The 14,740-nt window shown below is 46.6% G+C and overlaps 1 protein-coding gene across 1 annotated transcript in view; it reads left to right on the top strand.

Annotated features, from left to right (window-relative positions):
• The window catches only part of Bltp2 (bridge-like lipid transfer protein family member 2), a 32,334-nt gene that overhangs the window by 1,848 nt on the left and 15,746 nt on the right, over positions 1-14,740 (top strand). Inside the window, exons 3-24 of the mRNA XM_052756123.1 lie at positions 204-253; positions 531-678; positions 1,073-1,191; positions 1,589-1,649; positions 2,119-2,308; positions 2,888-3,011; positions 3,167-3,291; positions 3,526-3,593; positions 3,691-3,836; positions 4,653-4,771; positions 4,875-5,038; positions 5,172-5,430; positions 6,028-6,233; positions 7,959-9,051; positions 9,452-9,643; positions 9,786-9,988; positions 10,139-10,257; positions 10,377-10,597; positions 11,272-11,462; positions 11,587-11,686; positions 11,861-12,063; positions 13,458-13,752. Coding sequence (XP_052612083.1) covers positions 204-253; positions 531-678; positions 1,073-1,191; positions 1,589-1,649; positions 2,119-2,308; positions 2,888-3,011; positions 3,167-3,291; positions 3,526-3,593; positions 3,691-3,836; positions 4,653-4,771; positions 4,875-5,038; positions 5,172-5,430; positions 6,028-6,233; positions 7,959-9,051; positions 9,452-9,643; positions 9,786-9,988; positions 10,139-10,257; positions 10,377-10,597; positions 11,272-11,462; positions 11,587-11,686; positions 11,861-12,063; positions 13,458-13,752 — 4,396 coding nt within the window. The remainder of the gene's footprint in view (positions 1-203; positions 254-530; positions 679-1,072; positions 1,192-1,588; positions 1,650-2,118; positions 2,309-2,887; positions 3,012-3,166; positions 3,292-3,525; positions 3,594-3,690; positions 3,837-4,652; positions 4,772-4,874; positions 5,039-5,171; positions 5,431-6,027; positions 6,234-7,958; positions 9,052-9,451; positions 9,644-9,785; positions 9,989-10,138; positions 10,258-10,376; positions 10,598-11,271; positions 11,463-11,586; positions 11,687-11,860; positions 12,064-13,457; positions 13,753-14,740) is intronic.

Raw genomic sequence — 14,740 nt, 5'->3', positions numbered from 1 at the left:
AAGACAGCTACTAAGCAAATTTGACTAACATCATCATGAGGAGCAAGATACCCAGTGCTGGTCAGAGAAACCAGTGAAAGAGCTGGGTAAATTTAGTGGGAGGGCTGGTAGAACTTCCGCCTCCTGACACTCAGGACCTTTTCAGGTTTATAAAGCTGCCTTCCTAGCAGCCAATGTACACAGCTTTCTTTCATATTGTTTAGGAAATTGACAACTTGTGGATTTCCAGCAAACTCCTTAGCTATGATCTGCCGTGAGTATTGGATGTCCTTACTTCTGCCCTTGGGGAATGTTTTGAGGTTGAGCTTTAACAGTGAGATTTTTCTGCTGAGATGTTTCAGTCAAGGTGGGAGGGAGTTCTTGCTGCAGTCTCCCATTAGTCCAAGTGCAGCTTGGTGAGATCTGCTGAGAACAGCGGAGGTCTCCTCTGTTGTTTGAGCTATAAAGAGCCTGGAGAGTACTGTGCGGGAGGAAAGGAGACTGCTCTGAAGGGCATGGACCCGATGTAATGAGGCTTCTCTTCTGGGCAGACACTATGTGGCCTTGTGCTTTGGAGAAGTACGCATCAGAACAGACCTACAGAAGGTTTCTAGCCTGTCTGCCCCATTCTCCCAGAACACGGAGGGGGAGCAGAAGGAGCTGTCCCTTAGCCCATCCTTGTTGAAGATCTTCTGCCAAGTGAGACCGCCTTCTGAGATTCTTTTTAGAAATTAAATATTTTTATTTTTGTGTGTGTGTGTGTGCTCATGCATGTGTCAGAGTGACCAAAGAGGCTAGCAGAGCGTTGGATCCCATGCAGGTGGCGTTGCAGGCAGTTGTGAGCTTTGGGGTTTGGGAATTGAACCCGAGTTCTCGGGAAGGAAGCCAGTACTTGATGAGCCGTCTCTCGGGCCCTACTTCTGTTATTCTCAGCTATAGCCCAGGGATGGTTGGTTGCCTTTGAACTGGGGGTGGCTTTTTTTTTTTTGTAAACTATTTGGGGGGATAAAATGCTAAGTACTTCCTTTCTCAGCTGGAAAGGAAGAGTGATGCCTTTCCAGTAATTGCTGCTTGGCCTTATCCCTCCTCCCAGCTGTTCTCCATTCATGTGGAGGCCATAAACATCATGGTTCTCAAGGTGGCTACCTCCGAGTCCTTGTGGCACATCCAGGTCAGCAGAAGCAGGCTCCTTTTGGACAGTGATGGGAAAAGGTGAGTGGTTGGTGGAAGAGGGTCTGGTAGTGTCCTTGTCTGGAGGTGCTTTAGGGAAATTGAATGTCAGAGCCTCCTTACCTGGGTGGCAGGTTCTCATTCTGTACAGTCTTGAGAGGCCAAGATTGGATATTTCTGCTTGCCTTGTCCTTCCTAGAGAACAGATTAATGAGAGATAATTAATCTCTTGTGGGGAAAGGGATCAAGAGTTTTTTATTTTTGTTTTGAGACAGAGTCTCACTATATAGCCCTGGGTGTCTTAGAACTCTGTATGTAGACTAGGCTGTCCTTGAACTCACAGAAAGCTCCCTGCCTTTGCTTCCTTCCTGAGTGCTGGGATTAAAGAGGTGTGCCACCACCCCCGGACTAAATGCTTTTAATCTTTTTTCCTTCCCAGTCTAATCTGTCAGGTGAACCTGTCAAAGATCAATAGCAAAATCTTGAAGAGTGGTCAGCTGGTGAGTGTCATGGTTCTTCCGATACGCCATTTCTTTTTAAGCACAAGATAGGAAGGAGTTAGGGTCCTTGTGTTCTAGAGTCCCTAACCATTGTAGCTCTCTTGCCGGGCGGTGGTGGCGCACGCCTTTAATCCCAGCACTCGGGAGGCAGAGGCAGGCGGATCTTTGTGAGTTCGAGGCCAGCCTGGTCTACAGAGCGAGCTCCAGGAACGGCGCAAAGCTACACAGAGAAACCCTGTCTCGAAAAAAGAAAAAAACAAAAAACAAAAAAAAACCATTGTAGCTCTCTTTGTTTTGGGAGAGACTGTTTTGTCATGTATAGCCATGGCTGGCCTGGTATGTAGTCGAGGCTGGCTCTGAACTCATGGTGGGCCTCTTACTCTTTGAGTACTAGGGTTATAGGTGTGTATCACCACACTGGCTTCAGACCATTACAATTTGACCTAAAACTTCAAAATTCCCTACACAGGAGGATACATGCCTTGTAGAGCTCTCACTGGCCCTGGACCTGTGTCTACAGGTGGGCATCAGCAGTTGGCATCTGAGGGCTATCACTGTAGATGTGTGGACACTCCATGCTGAGCTCCATGAAGGTCTCTTCCATAGTCAACTACTGTGTCAGGCCCCAGGCCGGATCTCCAAGTCTGTTTCTTGTTCAGGTAAAGTTTAGTCTTTGAGCTTCTTGTCTGCCTTATTCTCAAGTTATTTTGGAAGTAGAAAAACCAGTGTTTTCACCATTTGAGCCGGTGTGAATCATTAGACACTGTGACCTTTGACTCCTAGGTAATTAGAGGAAATGGGCATTTCCTTGTTCTGAGTCAAAAAACTAACATTCAGTGGTTATTTACCATGAGTTAGACCTATACTTTGTGTTTTATGTATGTTTTCACTGCATTTTCTGTATTTTACAAATAAACAACCCTAGAACAGTTAGCTAAATAACTTAGCTGATGTTTTATAATTAGTGAAAATGGATGCAAATTATTTGACAGTCAAGTCCATACGTTTTCCTTTATACCTAACTATTCATCATACTGTTGATGCTTTTAGAATCTGGGGAAGGAAGTACACCAGGTACCCAGATCTGTAATGTTATTGGCCATGTGTCCTCTTGGGCATTTGCTTAGCCTATCTTTTTGTCTTCCTTTATGTGTGAGGATTTGACCAAAGAGGGCAGGGCTGGGAGGATTTGTTAAGGACTAATGGTTCTCATGTATATTATTCATTCCTATTTCCAGATTTGACAGAGAACTCTGCTGAACCAACTCTGCCTGGCCTATACCTCCTCCAGCAGCTGCCAGACCAAGTCAAAGTGAAGATGGAGAACACAAGTGTGGTGTTGTCTATGAATAGTCAAAAGAGGTGAGGTCTCACCTGTGACTGTGGGGGGAGAGATAATGTGCGTTGTCCTCTAGGTCTCCATGACTAGTCTTAGTATCTTCGCTGAGCTCATCTGTGGAGAGGAAGGGGGAATGGCATTCCAGGTCTCTCTGATGTAGACTCTGTCTCTGGTCCAGGCACCTGACTTGGACACTGAAGCTGCTGTATTTCCTATACCACCGTGATGAGGATCAGCTGCCCCTTCGAAGCTTCACAGCCAACTATGATATGGCACAGATGAGCACTGAACTCCTACTAGAAGGTTCATGGAAGGGGTTACTGTTACTAAGGGAGGACCAGCATTCTGTGTTAATACCATACATGGTTCCATAATTTAATATCATTGTAGCGGGTAGGGAAGGAGGGACCATAATGAGAGAAAATAACCCCTAACTCACGGCTGTTGATGACGGTTTACTCATCTTCTTGCTTGTACCTGCCCATCTCCTGGTTATGTCTTGTGTCTTCCCTTCATCACTTCTCTGGCTTCTTGCAGATGGGCTGTTGCTCTCCCAGAGTCGCCAACGGATTGTCTGCCTCAGCTCCCTCAAGGCTAATGTCCAGGTGTGCCGCCCATGCTCCCAAGAACCCTTCCCTGCTCTCTCCACATTGTTGCGTTCTGAGCTATGGCAGTGAAACCTTGGGGTCTTCTCGTTTCCAGGTGACCACCATCGATCTCTCAGCTTCTCTCGTTTTGAACACTTGTATCATTCATTACCGACACCAGGAATTCTCTCACTGGCTGCTTATGCTAGCATTGGAGACCCAAGGAGCTAGTTCACCTGATCTTAAACAAAGGAAAAGAAGGTGAGGTGCTTCTGTCTTTGTTTTTTTTGGGGGGAGGGGGATGCTTTCAAGACAGGGTTTCACTGTGTAGCTTTGGTTGTCCTGGAACTCACTCTGTAGACCAGGTTGGCCTTATTCAACAGAGATCCAGCTGCCTCTGCCTCCCTCATGCTGGGATTAAAGGTGTGCGCCACCATTGCCTGGCAAAAAAGTTGAGTTTTAAATCACCTTCTTATCAGGTGGATTCTTTTTATCCAAAGTATCGTATCTTTTGTTAAATAGATATTTGATTGTGTGAGTTCCCTAAATCTTAGTTTCAGAAGCAAACCTGTTTTATATATTTCCCTGTTGGATTATACCCTTTATACCCTTTGTTGGTAAGAGGATGTCATTTTCATGTTTTCATTCTGAGTGCCCAGCACGATGCCTTATTTATAGAAGACAAACATTTCTTGAAGTTGACTGGGGTGATAAACATGTCTCATCTGCCTTGGGTTATAAGGTGTGGTGTCAGGTATACAGAACCATTTCTGTTTGTGTAGTGTTTGCATGGTTCTGCACAGAAAGTGATTTGTAAGTGATCTTGTTATTAGGGTGAATCATGTGATATTGCTGATACTGCCTGTATTTGGCTACGAATGTGGAAGTTTCATCTTGTTTAACTTCATATTTTTCTGGGGTTCCTTCAGATGACTGCTGGGAGGAGCAGCAGTCTGATAAAATTAGCCTTTTACTTCCTAGTTGTTGCCAGTCCTAAGATTCACAACAGAACTGACAATTGTTGTTCCTTGATCGGAAGCTGCCATTACAGTGATGTCGATTCTTACCCCTGTGTAGAACCTTCCCTCAGATCCTGGCTCCCATTATCTTCAGCACCTCCATCTCCAATGTCAGCGTTTCCGTTCAGCTTGGAGACACACCACCTTTTGCTCTGGGGTTCAATTCCATCTGCCTGGGTAAGGTTCAGGGATGGGGACAAGGATTTGCTCTTTGGTTACAGCTGTGCCTGTTTCATGGCCATGGTGGCTCAATAGAAGAGCTTTTTACCACCTGTTTCAGATTACCAGCACCTTCGACCACAAAGTATCCATCAGCGGGCTGTCCTGACTGTGGATCACCTCTGCTGGCGAGTGGGCAGTGAGTCCCACATCCAGCGGGCACCACATCCACCTAATATGCATGTTTGGGGTGAAGCACTTGTCCTGGACTCCTTCACACTCCAGGTATGTGGGTGCTGTGTGCTGAGTAGGGGCCCACAGAGCTCCCTATCTCTGAGGTGCTCTTGGTGTGGGTGATGTTCCAGGGTATTTTAACACTGAGTCTACATGGTTTCAGTAGGTTTCCTTTCTTTTCTAGGGTAGCTATAACCAGCCCCTGGGCTTGTCCAGCACCCAATCCAACACTCTTTTTCTTGACTGTACTATTCGAGGACTTCAGGTAGAAATATCAGACATCTGTGCCCAGTGTCTGTCTCGAATCCTGTCCTTAGTGATTCCACCATCTGAAAAGTCAGCTGTCTCAAGGAAACCTTCACTTGGGGAGTCTGTGACCTTACTGTGGAAGGTGGACTTGAAGGTGGAGGACATGAACCTGTTCACTCTCTCTGCACTGGTTGGTAAGTGGACCAGGAAGTCTGCTGAGGTGGGTAGTGTGTAAACTCAGCAGATTACGCTGGTTTAGTCAGCTGCTTCTCGTTTAAGGAAGCTGCGCATCTGGAAAGTTTCCATGTTAGAGGCAGGAGACATTAGAAAGGCTTGACTAATGGGCTCTGGGCTGCAGCTTAGTCATTGAAGGCGAGCATTAAAAAAGACAGGGGAAAATGTCACTTTGATGTGCTCAAGAGAATGAGACCGGTGTGGGGTTTCTTTGTTTGTTTTTTTCTTGAGACATGATCTTATTAAGTAGTCCAGGGTGTCCTCCAGCCTAGAATCCTCCAGTCCAACCTAACAAAAGCTGATGTTACAGGTATATCTGGCTCCTACATAAGCTTGTATTTTCTTGTGTGTAGTTCTGAGGAGTGGGTGATAGATGGAAAGTTTCTAGACACTGGAAAGCTTCTCTGACTTTGCCAGATCTCGTTTCCCTAAAATATTAGGAATCGTTTAGGGGAGGTGTGGGGAGTGAAGACAGTAAAGAGGGGAGGAAGGATAATGGACAGGATAATGTCATTTCAGAACTTGGAATGCAGGTTGTCTTGGTTTCTCTGTATCAGGTGCTTCGGAGGTACGACTGGACACACTGACTGTCTTGGGCAGTGCTGAGACCTCCACTGTGGGGATTCAAGGGCTTGTGCTTGCACTAGTAAAATCAGTCACAGAGAAGATGCAGCCCTGTTGCAAGGCACCTGACATCCCCACGCCAGTGCTTGGCCTCTCCATGCTCTCCCTCACCTATCACAGCAGCATCCGCTCTCTAGAGGTAATGCTTTGCGGCTGTGGGGCCAGATTCGATTTCCCTTCCACTTAAAGCCTTTTGGTCTTTTTGACTAATGTTGTGAACCTTAGAAAAAAGTGACAGCTGGTGTCCATCTTCCCTTTCTTTTTACATTTTTAACGTTTTACTATGTTACTAAAAATACATGCAAAATATAGAGAGAATATTTGAACTTTAATATTTCCAGCTTCGGTAATTACCCATTTGTGACTATCTTGTTGGCAGCCGTACCCATTTTAGACTCCCCTACCCCAAGCTCTAGGGTCATTTTAAAGGAGATACCAGGTATATCATTTTAATTATAATATATTATTTTAAGGTGTATATATAAAAATAGTGGGCTTTTGAAAAATCAGGAATTGGTTCAGCAGATAAGAGTGCTTGCTGTGCTTGCTAGAGACCCTGAATTCAAATTTTTAGTACCCATGTAAAAGCCAGGCCTGTAGCCCTAGCATTGAAGGGTGGAGACAGGTAGATCACGAAAGCCCACAGTCCTCATGTGTTGTAAAAGTACTAGCCACACAGTACAACGTGTTTGACCTGGACAGCCAGTTTCAGGTTCACTGAGAGACCTTGTCACCAAAAATGAGTGGGGCTGCAGAGATGGCTCTGTGATTAAGAGCACTTGCTGTTCTTACAGAGGGCTTGTAGGTCCAGTTCGCAGCACCCACATAGTGGTTCCTGATTACCAGTAGCTCCGGTCCTGAGCATCTGATGCTCTCTTCTCACTTCAGCAGGCATGTGGTGTGCATACACACATGCAGGCAAAGCATTCATAAACATAAATCTGAAGAAAAAAAAAAGATAAGGGCTTGGGAGATGGCTCCTTGGGTAAACACGTTTGCTGTCAGGCCTGACAATCCCCAGGACCTATAGAGTGAAAGGAGAGAACTAACTCCTGAAAGTTACCCTTTAATATCCATATGTGCATTGTGGGGCATATGTGTGCTAACACAAATACACACAAAACACACTTTATGGAAGCACTTGGCTCCTTAGAAGGCTAGAAGGGATCTGAAGATGGAGGCTTTCCAGTGCTTTCTCCATAGAGCATCAGGTGGGCGTGGGGTCTTCCTGGGAGAAGGGAGGCATTGAGCTCACTTTCCTTTGGAAACTGAGGAGGTTGCTTTTCAGAGACTGGACTTAAGAGTACGTCTGCGTCTTTGTTATTTCAGTTTCTCCATCCCTTGAGCTATCAGAACTGACCTTGTCTTTCAGGATGACAAGGACTTACATTCATAATAAGTCAGTTGCTGTGTTAAACTGTGTGGCCAGTACTTTTACACTGTGTTTTGGGAATCAAGTCATTTAATCAAAACATTTCAAGTTGCACTTATTTCTGTACAGTGCTGATTGAATGGTAATGTATGAATGGAAACATAAAGCCAAGTGATCATTGAGTACCTTCTGTGTATATTAGATGTAGTATGATAAGTAACCAAAGAAAACACGTGACCCCTACTTCCAAAGCATTTTAGAATCTAGTAGAGGAAAACTCAAAAGTGTACATGTGTGAGATAAATGACGATTAACAGCATGTTAGTACTACCGGGAACCAAGCAAGGCAGTAATTAATGTGATTTCTTGGGAAAGACTTGTGAAGGTGGACATAATTCTTGAACCAGGTAGGCGTGTGTAATAATCCCTGTTACCTCTTGTTCTGAGGTGATTGCCATAGTGATTGACAGATTGTTTTCTTACACCCTAAAGGTTCAGTGTGGTGCAGGGCTGACTTTACTCTGGAGCCCCCCAGATCATATGTACCTGTACCAGCATGTCTTGGCCACTCTACAATGCCGAGACTTGTTACGAGCTACTATGTTTCCTGAGATTGTTCAATCCCGTGAACTAGAGACCCCACAGTCCACTTCTGAGCCAGAAGACCAGCTCCCCGAGCCATCCCCACCTAGGCGGCTGCTAAACCTGACGCTGGAGGTGAGCACAGCCAAACTGACGGCTTTTGTGGCTGAGGACAAGTTCATTACCCTGGTTGCCGAGAGTGTGTCACTGAACCGGCATGGAGGTTCACTGCAGGCTTACTGCCCAGAGTTGGCGGCTGGCTTTGATGGCAATAGCATCTTCAGCTTCAAAGAGGTGGAGGTGCAGTTCCTACCTGAGCTAGAGGAGATGATTCTCCACAGGAACCCCTTCCCTGTACTGCAGACCCTCAGGAATCGGGTGTGGCTCCTTTCTCTTGGATCAGTCTCAGTGGAGTTCCCTTATCAGTATGACTTCTCTCGAACTTTGGATGAGGCTGTGGGAGTTCAGAAATGGCTGAAGGGGCTGCATCGAGGGACTCATGCTTGGGTCTCTCCAGGCCCCGCCCCACTCCCGCCTGACCTACTCTTAAAGGTTCAGCACTTCTCTTGGGTTTTCCTGGATGATGTCTTTGAGGTGAAACTTCACGATAACTACGAACTGATGAAGGATGAAAGTAAGGAGAGTGCCAAAAGACTGCAGTTGCTGGATGCCAAAGTGGCCGCCCTGCGGAAGCAGCATGGGGAGTTGTTGCCAGCTCGAAAAATTGAGGAGCTCTATGCCTCTCTGGAACGCAAAAACATTGAAATCTACATCCAGCGCTCTCGTCGTCTCTATGGGAACACACCCATGCGCCGTGCTCTGCTCACTTGGAGCCTGGCAGGGCTGGAGCTGGTGGCCCTGGCAGATGCATCCTTCCATGGGCCTGAACGTGTGATAGAACAGGTTCGAGAACTTGACCCTGGCAGCCCTTTTCCTGCTGAAGGAATAGACCTTGTCATTCATTGGTGCCGAATGCTCAAGTGCAGTGTCAAAACTTTTCTGGGTAAGTGCATCTCCTGTTTCTGGAGCCTGGTGTCTGTCCTGTGATTGCCAGGGAGCCCGCTGGGTGGTTACAGAGGAGCTAGGTTGTATTGGAAACGAGTTGGTTTGGGGTGGATGGACTCTGTTTCCCTTTCTTTGATCCTGATCTTCACCCTGAAACTGCTCTGCTGACATAATAGGGCCATGAGCACCACTGTTGTTAAGGTTATTGTGGCTCTTGAATTTCATGCTCTTCTGCCTCTTGCCTCTGCTTCATGGTCTGTACAACCTGTCTTAGCTTTGCTACTTAATTGCCAGCCCTTGTCCCCTCAGTTGATTATAGATGGGTAAAAAGAACAACAAGGGAAAAAAAACCATGCGTGAAAGTGAACAGCCAGTGTGTATCTACTGTCTAATGATAGTTCGGATCCGAGACTATCCACGGTACCTATTTGAGATCCGTGACTGGCGGCTGATGGGTCGACTTGCGGGCACCGAGCAGAGTGGCCAGCCTTGCTCCCGTCGACGTCAGATCCTGCATTTGGGGCTTCCCTGGGGTAACGTGGCAGTAGAGAGGAACATGCCCCCACTCAAGTTCTACCATGACTTCCACTGTAAGTAAAGGAGGCAGTTGGTTTGGCTGAGGGGTATTTGTGGGGCCTTGGATGGAAGATAAGCTGAAGCCCTTTTGGAGCAAAGGAGGAACAGAGAGGTATTTTCTAGTAAGCTGAAGCCTGCATTCCCCCTCTACCCTAGCGGAAATCTTCCAGTACACAGTGGTGTGGGGCCCATGCTGGGATCCAGCCTGGACACTGATTGGTCAATGTGTGGACCTCTTGACTAAGCCCTCAGCTGACCCCAGTCCACCTTTGCCCTGGTGGGATAAGAGCCGTCTTCTGTTCCATGGGGACTGGCATATGGATATTGAACAAGCAAACCTGCATCAGCTGGCCACTGAGGTGAGGGGCTCCATGGAGTCATTTCCTTACTAGGATAGTATAGTTGGGGCCTGTAGAGCATGTGGGGCACAGAGAGAAAGGTACTGGTTGGGGGACTGTTCTCTTAGCCATAGCTCACCTTGTTCTTTGGGGTGGGGCGTGTCGCTGTAGGACCCATATAATACAACTGAAAACATGCACTGGGAATGGAGCCATCTTTCTTTCCATTGGAAACCTGGTCAGTTTGTGTTCAAAGGGGACCTGGATGTCAACGTAAGAACAGCCTCTAAGTGAGTGGAGTGAAGGGTGGGGCCTTAACTAGATGGGGGAGTCAGGGCGGAGGGAGAGGGGAAGAGCCAAGGGAAGCAAGAGCCCAGTGACTGAGGGCTGGGGCTCCGTTGTGAGGCAGGTATGACGACTGCTGCTTCCTTCACCTGCCTGACCTCTGCATGACACTGGACCTGCAGTGGCTGTGCCATGGCAACCCTCATGATCATCACAGTGTCACTCTGAGGGCCCCAGAGTTCCTGCCTGAGGTGCCCTTGGGCCAGCTCCATGACTCCTACCGGGCCTTCCGCTCTGAGAACCTCAATCTCTCCATCAAGATGGATTTGACTCGCCATAGTGGGAGTGAGACTTGGGCCTGGGACAATGGGGAGGGTGGGCTTGGGATACTGACTGCTTTAGATTGGAAGAAGGATAGGATAGAAGGACAGAGCAGAATTTAGGTTGGGACCTTTGTAGGAGGATTAGTGTCTTTTTGGATTGCTAATAACAATAATACCATAAATTATATTGCTTAAGAGTAATGAAGAGTCTCAAAGTTGTATCGTCTAGGAAGTTAAAGATGGAAGTGCTGTCAGATTCAGTGTGGTGAGGATCCATTCCTCATGTGGTAGTGCCGCCTTCTTGCTATGTCCTCAAGTGGTAGAAAGAGCCAGTAAACTCCTTTGGGTCTCTTGACCCAGCTGTCAGCTGACCCAGACTACCATTTGTCATCAATATCATTCGTAAGGTCTGTGTCCTTGATATCAATCAACTTCCCACATCAATTCCATCACCTTGGTGTTTAGAATTTTAATCTAAAAATCTGGCTGGTGGAATCGGGAAGGGGGTGGACACAAACTTAGACCATAGTAGTAGGTGAAAGCAGAGGGCTTAGATCCTTGAAAGAAGAGGTGCTGGGGGTGCTGACTATGAGGAGGCTGTTTGTACTTTTTAATCTCTAAAACTGAAGCTAGGAAAGCACTTTCCTCACCTCTGTTTCAACCACAGCTTGGATATGCCTGCTCCTTCCTTTGCAGCAATAGCCCAACCCCGAATTCTGCTGTATAGTAGTACCCTGCGCTGGATGCAGAATTTCTGGGCAACTTGGACTAGCGTCACAAGGCCTATCTGTAGAGGAAAACTCTTTAATAACTTGAAGCCCAGCAAGAAGAAACTTGGCCAGCACTACAAACAGCTTTCCTATACGGCACTCTTTCCCCAGCTACAGGTTAGACTCTGACATCCAACATTTAACTGTGTGCCCCTTTCTTGGTTCCCTTGTTTTCTAATACATTGACTCTCTCACCCATCTCTGTTGTATCCTTCCTTCAGTGTTGTGTTCTTGTTACCAGGTCCATTACTGGGCCTCGTTTGCCCAGCAGCGAGGCATCCAGATTGAGTGCAGTCAGGGCCATGTCTTCACTCGGGGAACTCAGCGGCTTATACCTCAAGGTGAGGCCAAAGTTTCCAGCCCTCCTAGTCTGTTCCGTGTGTGTGTGTGTGTGTGTGTGTGTGTGTGTGTGTGTGTGTGTGTGTGTGTGTGTGTGTTCTTAGTTCCATTCTCCTCTTCCCTAGTGACTCACATCCTTTCATACCATTCTGCATGGACTGTGTTTCTTTTCGCAGCTGGCACAGTGATGCGGCGCCTTATTTCTGAGTGGAGTGTGACCCAGATGGTGAGTGACTTAAGTCAGGTGACTGTCCACCTGATGGCTTCACCTACTGACGAGAATGCTGACCACTGCCTTGACCCCATGATAACAAAGACCCACCTGTTGAGCCTGTCTTCCCTCACTTACCAGCGGCACAGCAACCGCACCACTGAAGAGGTACTGTTTGATGGTCTCTTTTACATCAGTTACGTTAGTAGGTGTCTCAGTTCAAGTGGGCCAAACAGACTGCTGGTGGCTTAAATGACAGAAATTTCTAGTAGTTTTGGAGACTTGAGAAGTCCAGTCCTGGGTCTTGCTGTCATGTGGGCCCTACCCTTATGTCCTCATCCACACCTAATTATCTCCTGACTCCAGGTCCTGTCACATGAGGGGTGAGAGTTACGTTCTGGTAAGGTTCTGGTAAGGTATTCATAGCATGTATGTCATTCCTTTATAGTATATTCACTTGGTGTAGTTGATCAGTGTCTCTTCTTTTAAATTTCATTTCTTAGGTAGGTGGGTGGGTGGGTTGTATGTGCATACAGGTCAGAGGAAAACTAGTTCGAGAACGTTCTCTCTTTCCACCATATTGGTCCAGAAGATCCAACTCAAGGTTTGATGGCCAGCACCTTCATCCACCGAGTCATATCACCAGCTCGTTTTCTTTTGTTTGGTTTTTCAAGACAGGGTTTCTTCTCTATGTAGCCTTGGCTGTCCTGGCTCTCACTCTGCAGACCAGGCTGGCCTGGAACTCACAGAGATCCACCTGGCTCAGTCTCCCGAGTGCTGGGATTAAAGGCGTGTGCCACCACCGCCCGACCCTCACCAGCTTCTTTTTAAAATTTATTTTTATTACATTTATTGTGTGTCTGTGTGTACACAGGGATCAAACTTAGGTCTTCAAGCTTGGCAGCAAAAGCCTTTAAATACTGAGCCATACCACTGGCCCCTTGCTCCTGTGGTTTTTTTTTTTTTTTTTTTTTGGAGAGATAGTCTTGCTCTGTAGCCCAGGCTTGACTCGAATATTCTGTCCTTTTCCCACTTAAGTGCTGGGGTTGCGGGTAGTGCTGCCACAGGTAGAAATCCTTCTTGAAAACTCCTCAGCTGGGTATGCAGCTCAGTGTATAGATTAGTGTGTGCAAAGCCCTGAGTTCAAACCCCAGCACCGCCACTCTCCCAAAAGGAAGATTCCTTTTCTTGTCCAACAAGTTTCTTGGTCTTCAGGAAATAAAAAGGAAGATTCCTTTTCTTTTGTAACAAGTCTCTAGGTCTTCAGGAAATAAAGTAAAACTTTTTAACTCTTCATTCAGTCCTGGCTTTCTCCATCTCCCAATTTTGGACGGCTTTTGAAATGACCAGATTCATTAAAAACGCACTCGGCACAGTTGGGATGTAAAGTGATGTACAAACTAAGACCACTTACTAGTTCTTTCTCCAGGGTCCTCCAGGTCACCTCTCCTCCAGAGCCACTTCCTTGTTTAACACGTTTGTCTGCATTTTTTGTCCAGAAGTAGTGGTGGGATGTCTGTGGGGATGCCTGTGTGATTCTGTATCCTTTTCCTGTTCCTCAGGAGCTGTCTACTCGAGATGGTGACCCTGCCTTTCATACACATCAGCTGTACTTGGTAGATTTACGGATCTCCTGGACAACCACCAACAGGGACATTGCCTTTGGCTTATATGATGGTTACAAAAAGGCAGCTGTCCTCAAACGCAATCTCTCTACGGAGGCCCTGAAAGGTTTGAAGATTGATCCCCAGATGTCAGCCAAAAAGCCAAAGCGTGGCATCCCACCTAACGCCCCAGTGCCACCTCATGTCAGCACTCCTAGCTTCAGTGGACGGCCTGAGAAGGGGTCATCAGGAGGTAGGCTGGGGCCGATGAGACTCTGGGTTTAGTTTACTCATCTTAGGTTTATATTGCTAATAATGAGGAAGCTTCAAGATTCTGATCCTGTGGCCAGGAGGAGATCAGCAAGTACTGGTGTCAAAAGAGAATTAGTCAGGGAAAGAGGCCAGAGATTCAAGAATTGTTTCTTGCTAGCGTGGTTTGATTGTGCATACCTTTAATCTCAGCACTCAAGGCGGAGGCCAGCCTGGTCTACATAGCAAGTTCCAGGCCAGCCGAGGCTACATAGTAAGACCTTTTCTAAACAAAACAACACAGAGTTGTCTTTCTTTCTTTTTATTTATTTATTTATTTTATTTTTTATTTATTCATTTATTTTTTGAAACAAGGTTCTCTGTAACAGCTCTGGCTGTCCTAGAACTGACTTTTTGGACCAGGCTGGTCTCGAATTCACAGGGAACCACTTGCCTCAGCCTCTGAGTGCTGGAATTAAAGGTGTGAGCCTCCACCTCTTGGCTATTTTTCTAGTATTTAGTGTTGGGACATTGAACTCGAGTCCTTGTGTGTTCTCGGCAAATACTAACACCATATCCACAGCCTTGTATCATTTTTGGTAAATTACTTGGTTCAGGCAACAAAGATTAAGTACATAGTTGGCATAAAACTGAAGCACTGCCAGGTTCTTTGATCTGCTGAGCCATCTCTCTAGCACCTGGGAAAAATCTTAAAGATAATACTTGGGCAAGAAACAAGTGGGCATTTTAGGGAATAATAAATGCAAGGGAATACAAACTTATGGTGAGTGTGAGAATAAGGTGAAAAGCAGGAAATGCCACGAGAAGAATTCAGAGAATAGGGAAGTCAGAGTGAAGGCCTGTAATCATACAGGGATTCATTGAGGAAGTGCCCTTTGAGCTGACGTAGGGGATGGCATGATTGGAAGGGGTGGAAATGGGGGAGGGGGCAGTCAATGCGAAGGGAATAACCTGAATAGGAATGGTATTGG

Source organism: Peromyscus californicus, unplaced genomic scaffold (genome assembly GCF_007827085.1).
Source record: "Peromyscus californicus insignis strain IS unplaced genomic scaffold, ASM782708v3 Scaffold_3__1_contigs__length_106647218, whole genome shotgun sequence".
Lineage (NCBI taxonomy): Eukaryota > Metazoa > Chordata > Mammalia > Rodentia > Cricetidae > Peromyscus > Peromyscus californicus.
The sequence above is the reverse complement of the archived record's forward strand: the minus strand, read 5'-3'. Positions and strand labels throughout refer to the sequence as shown.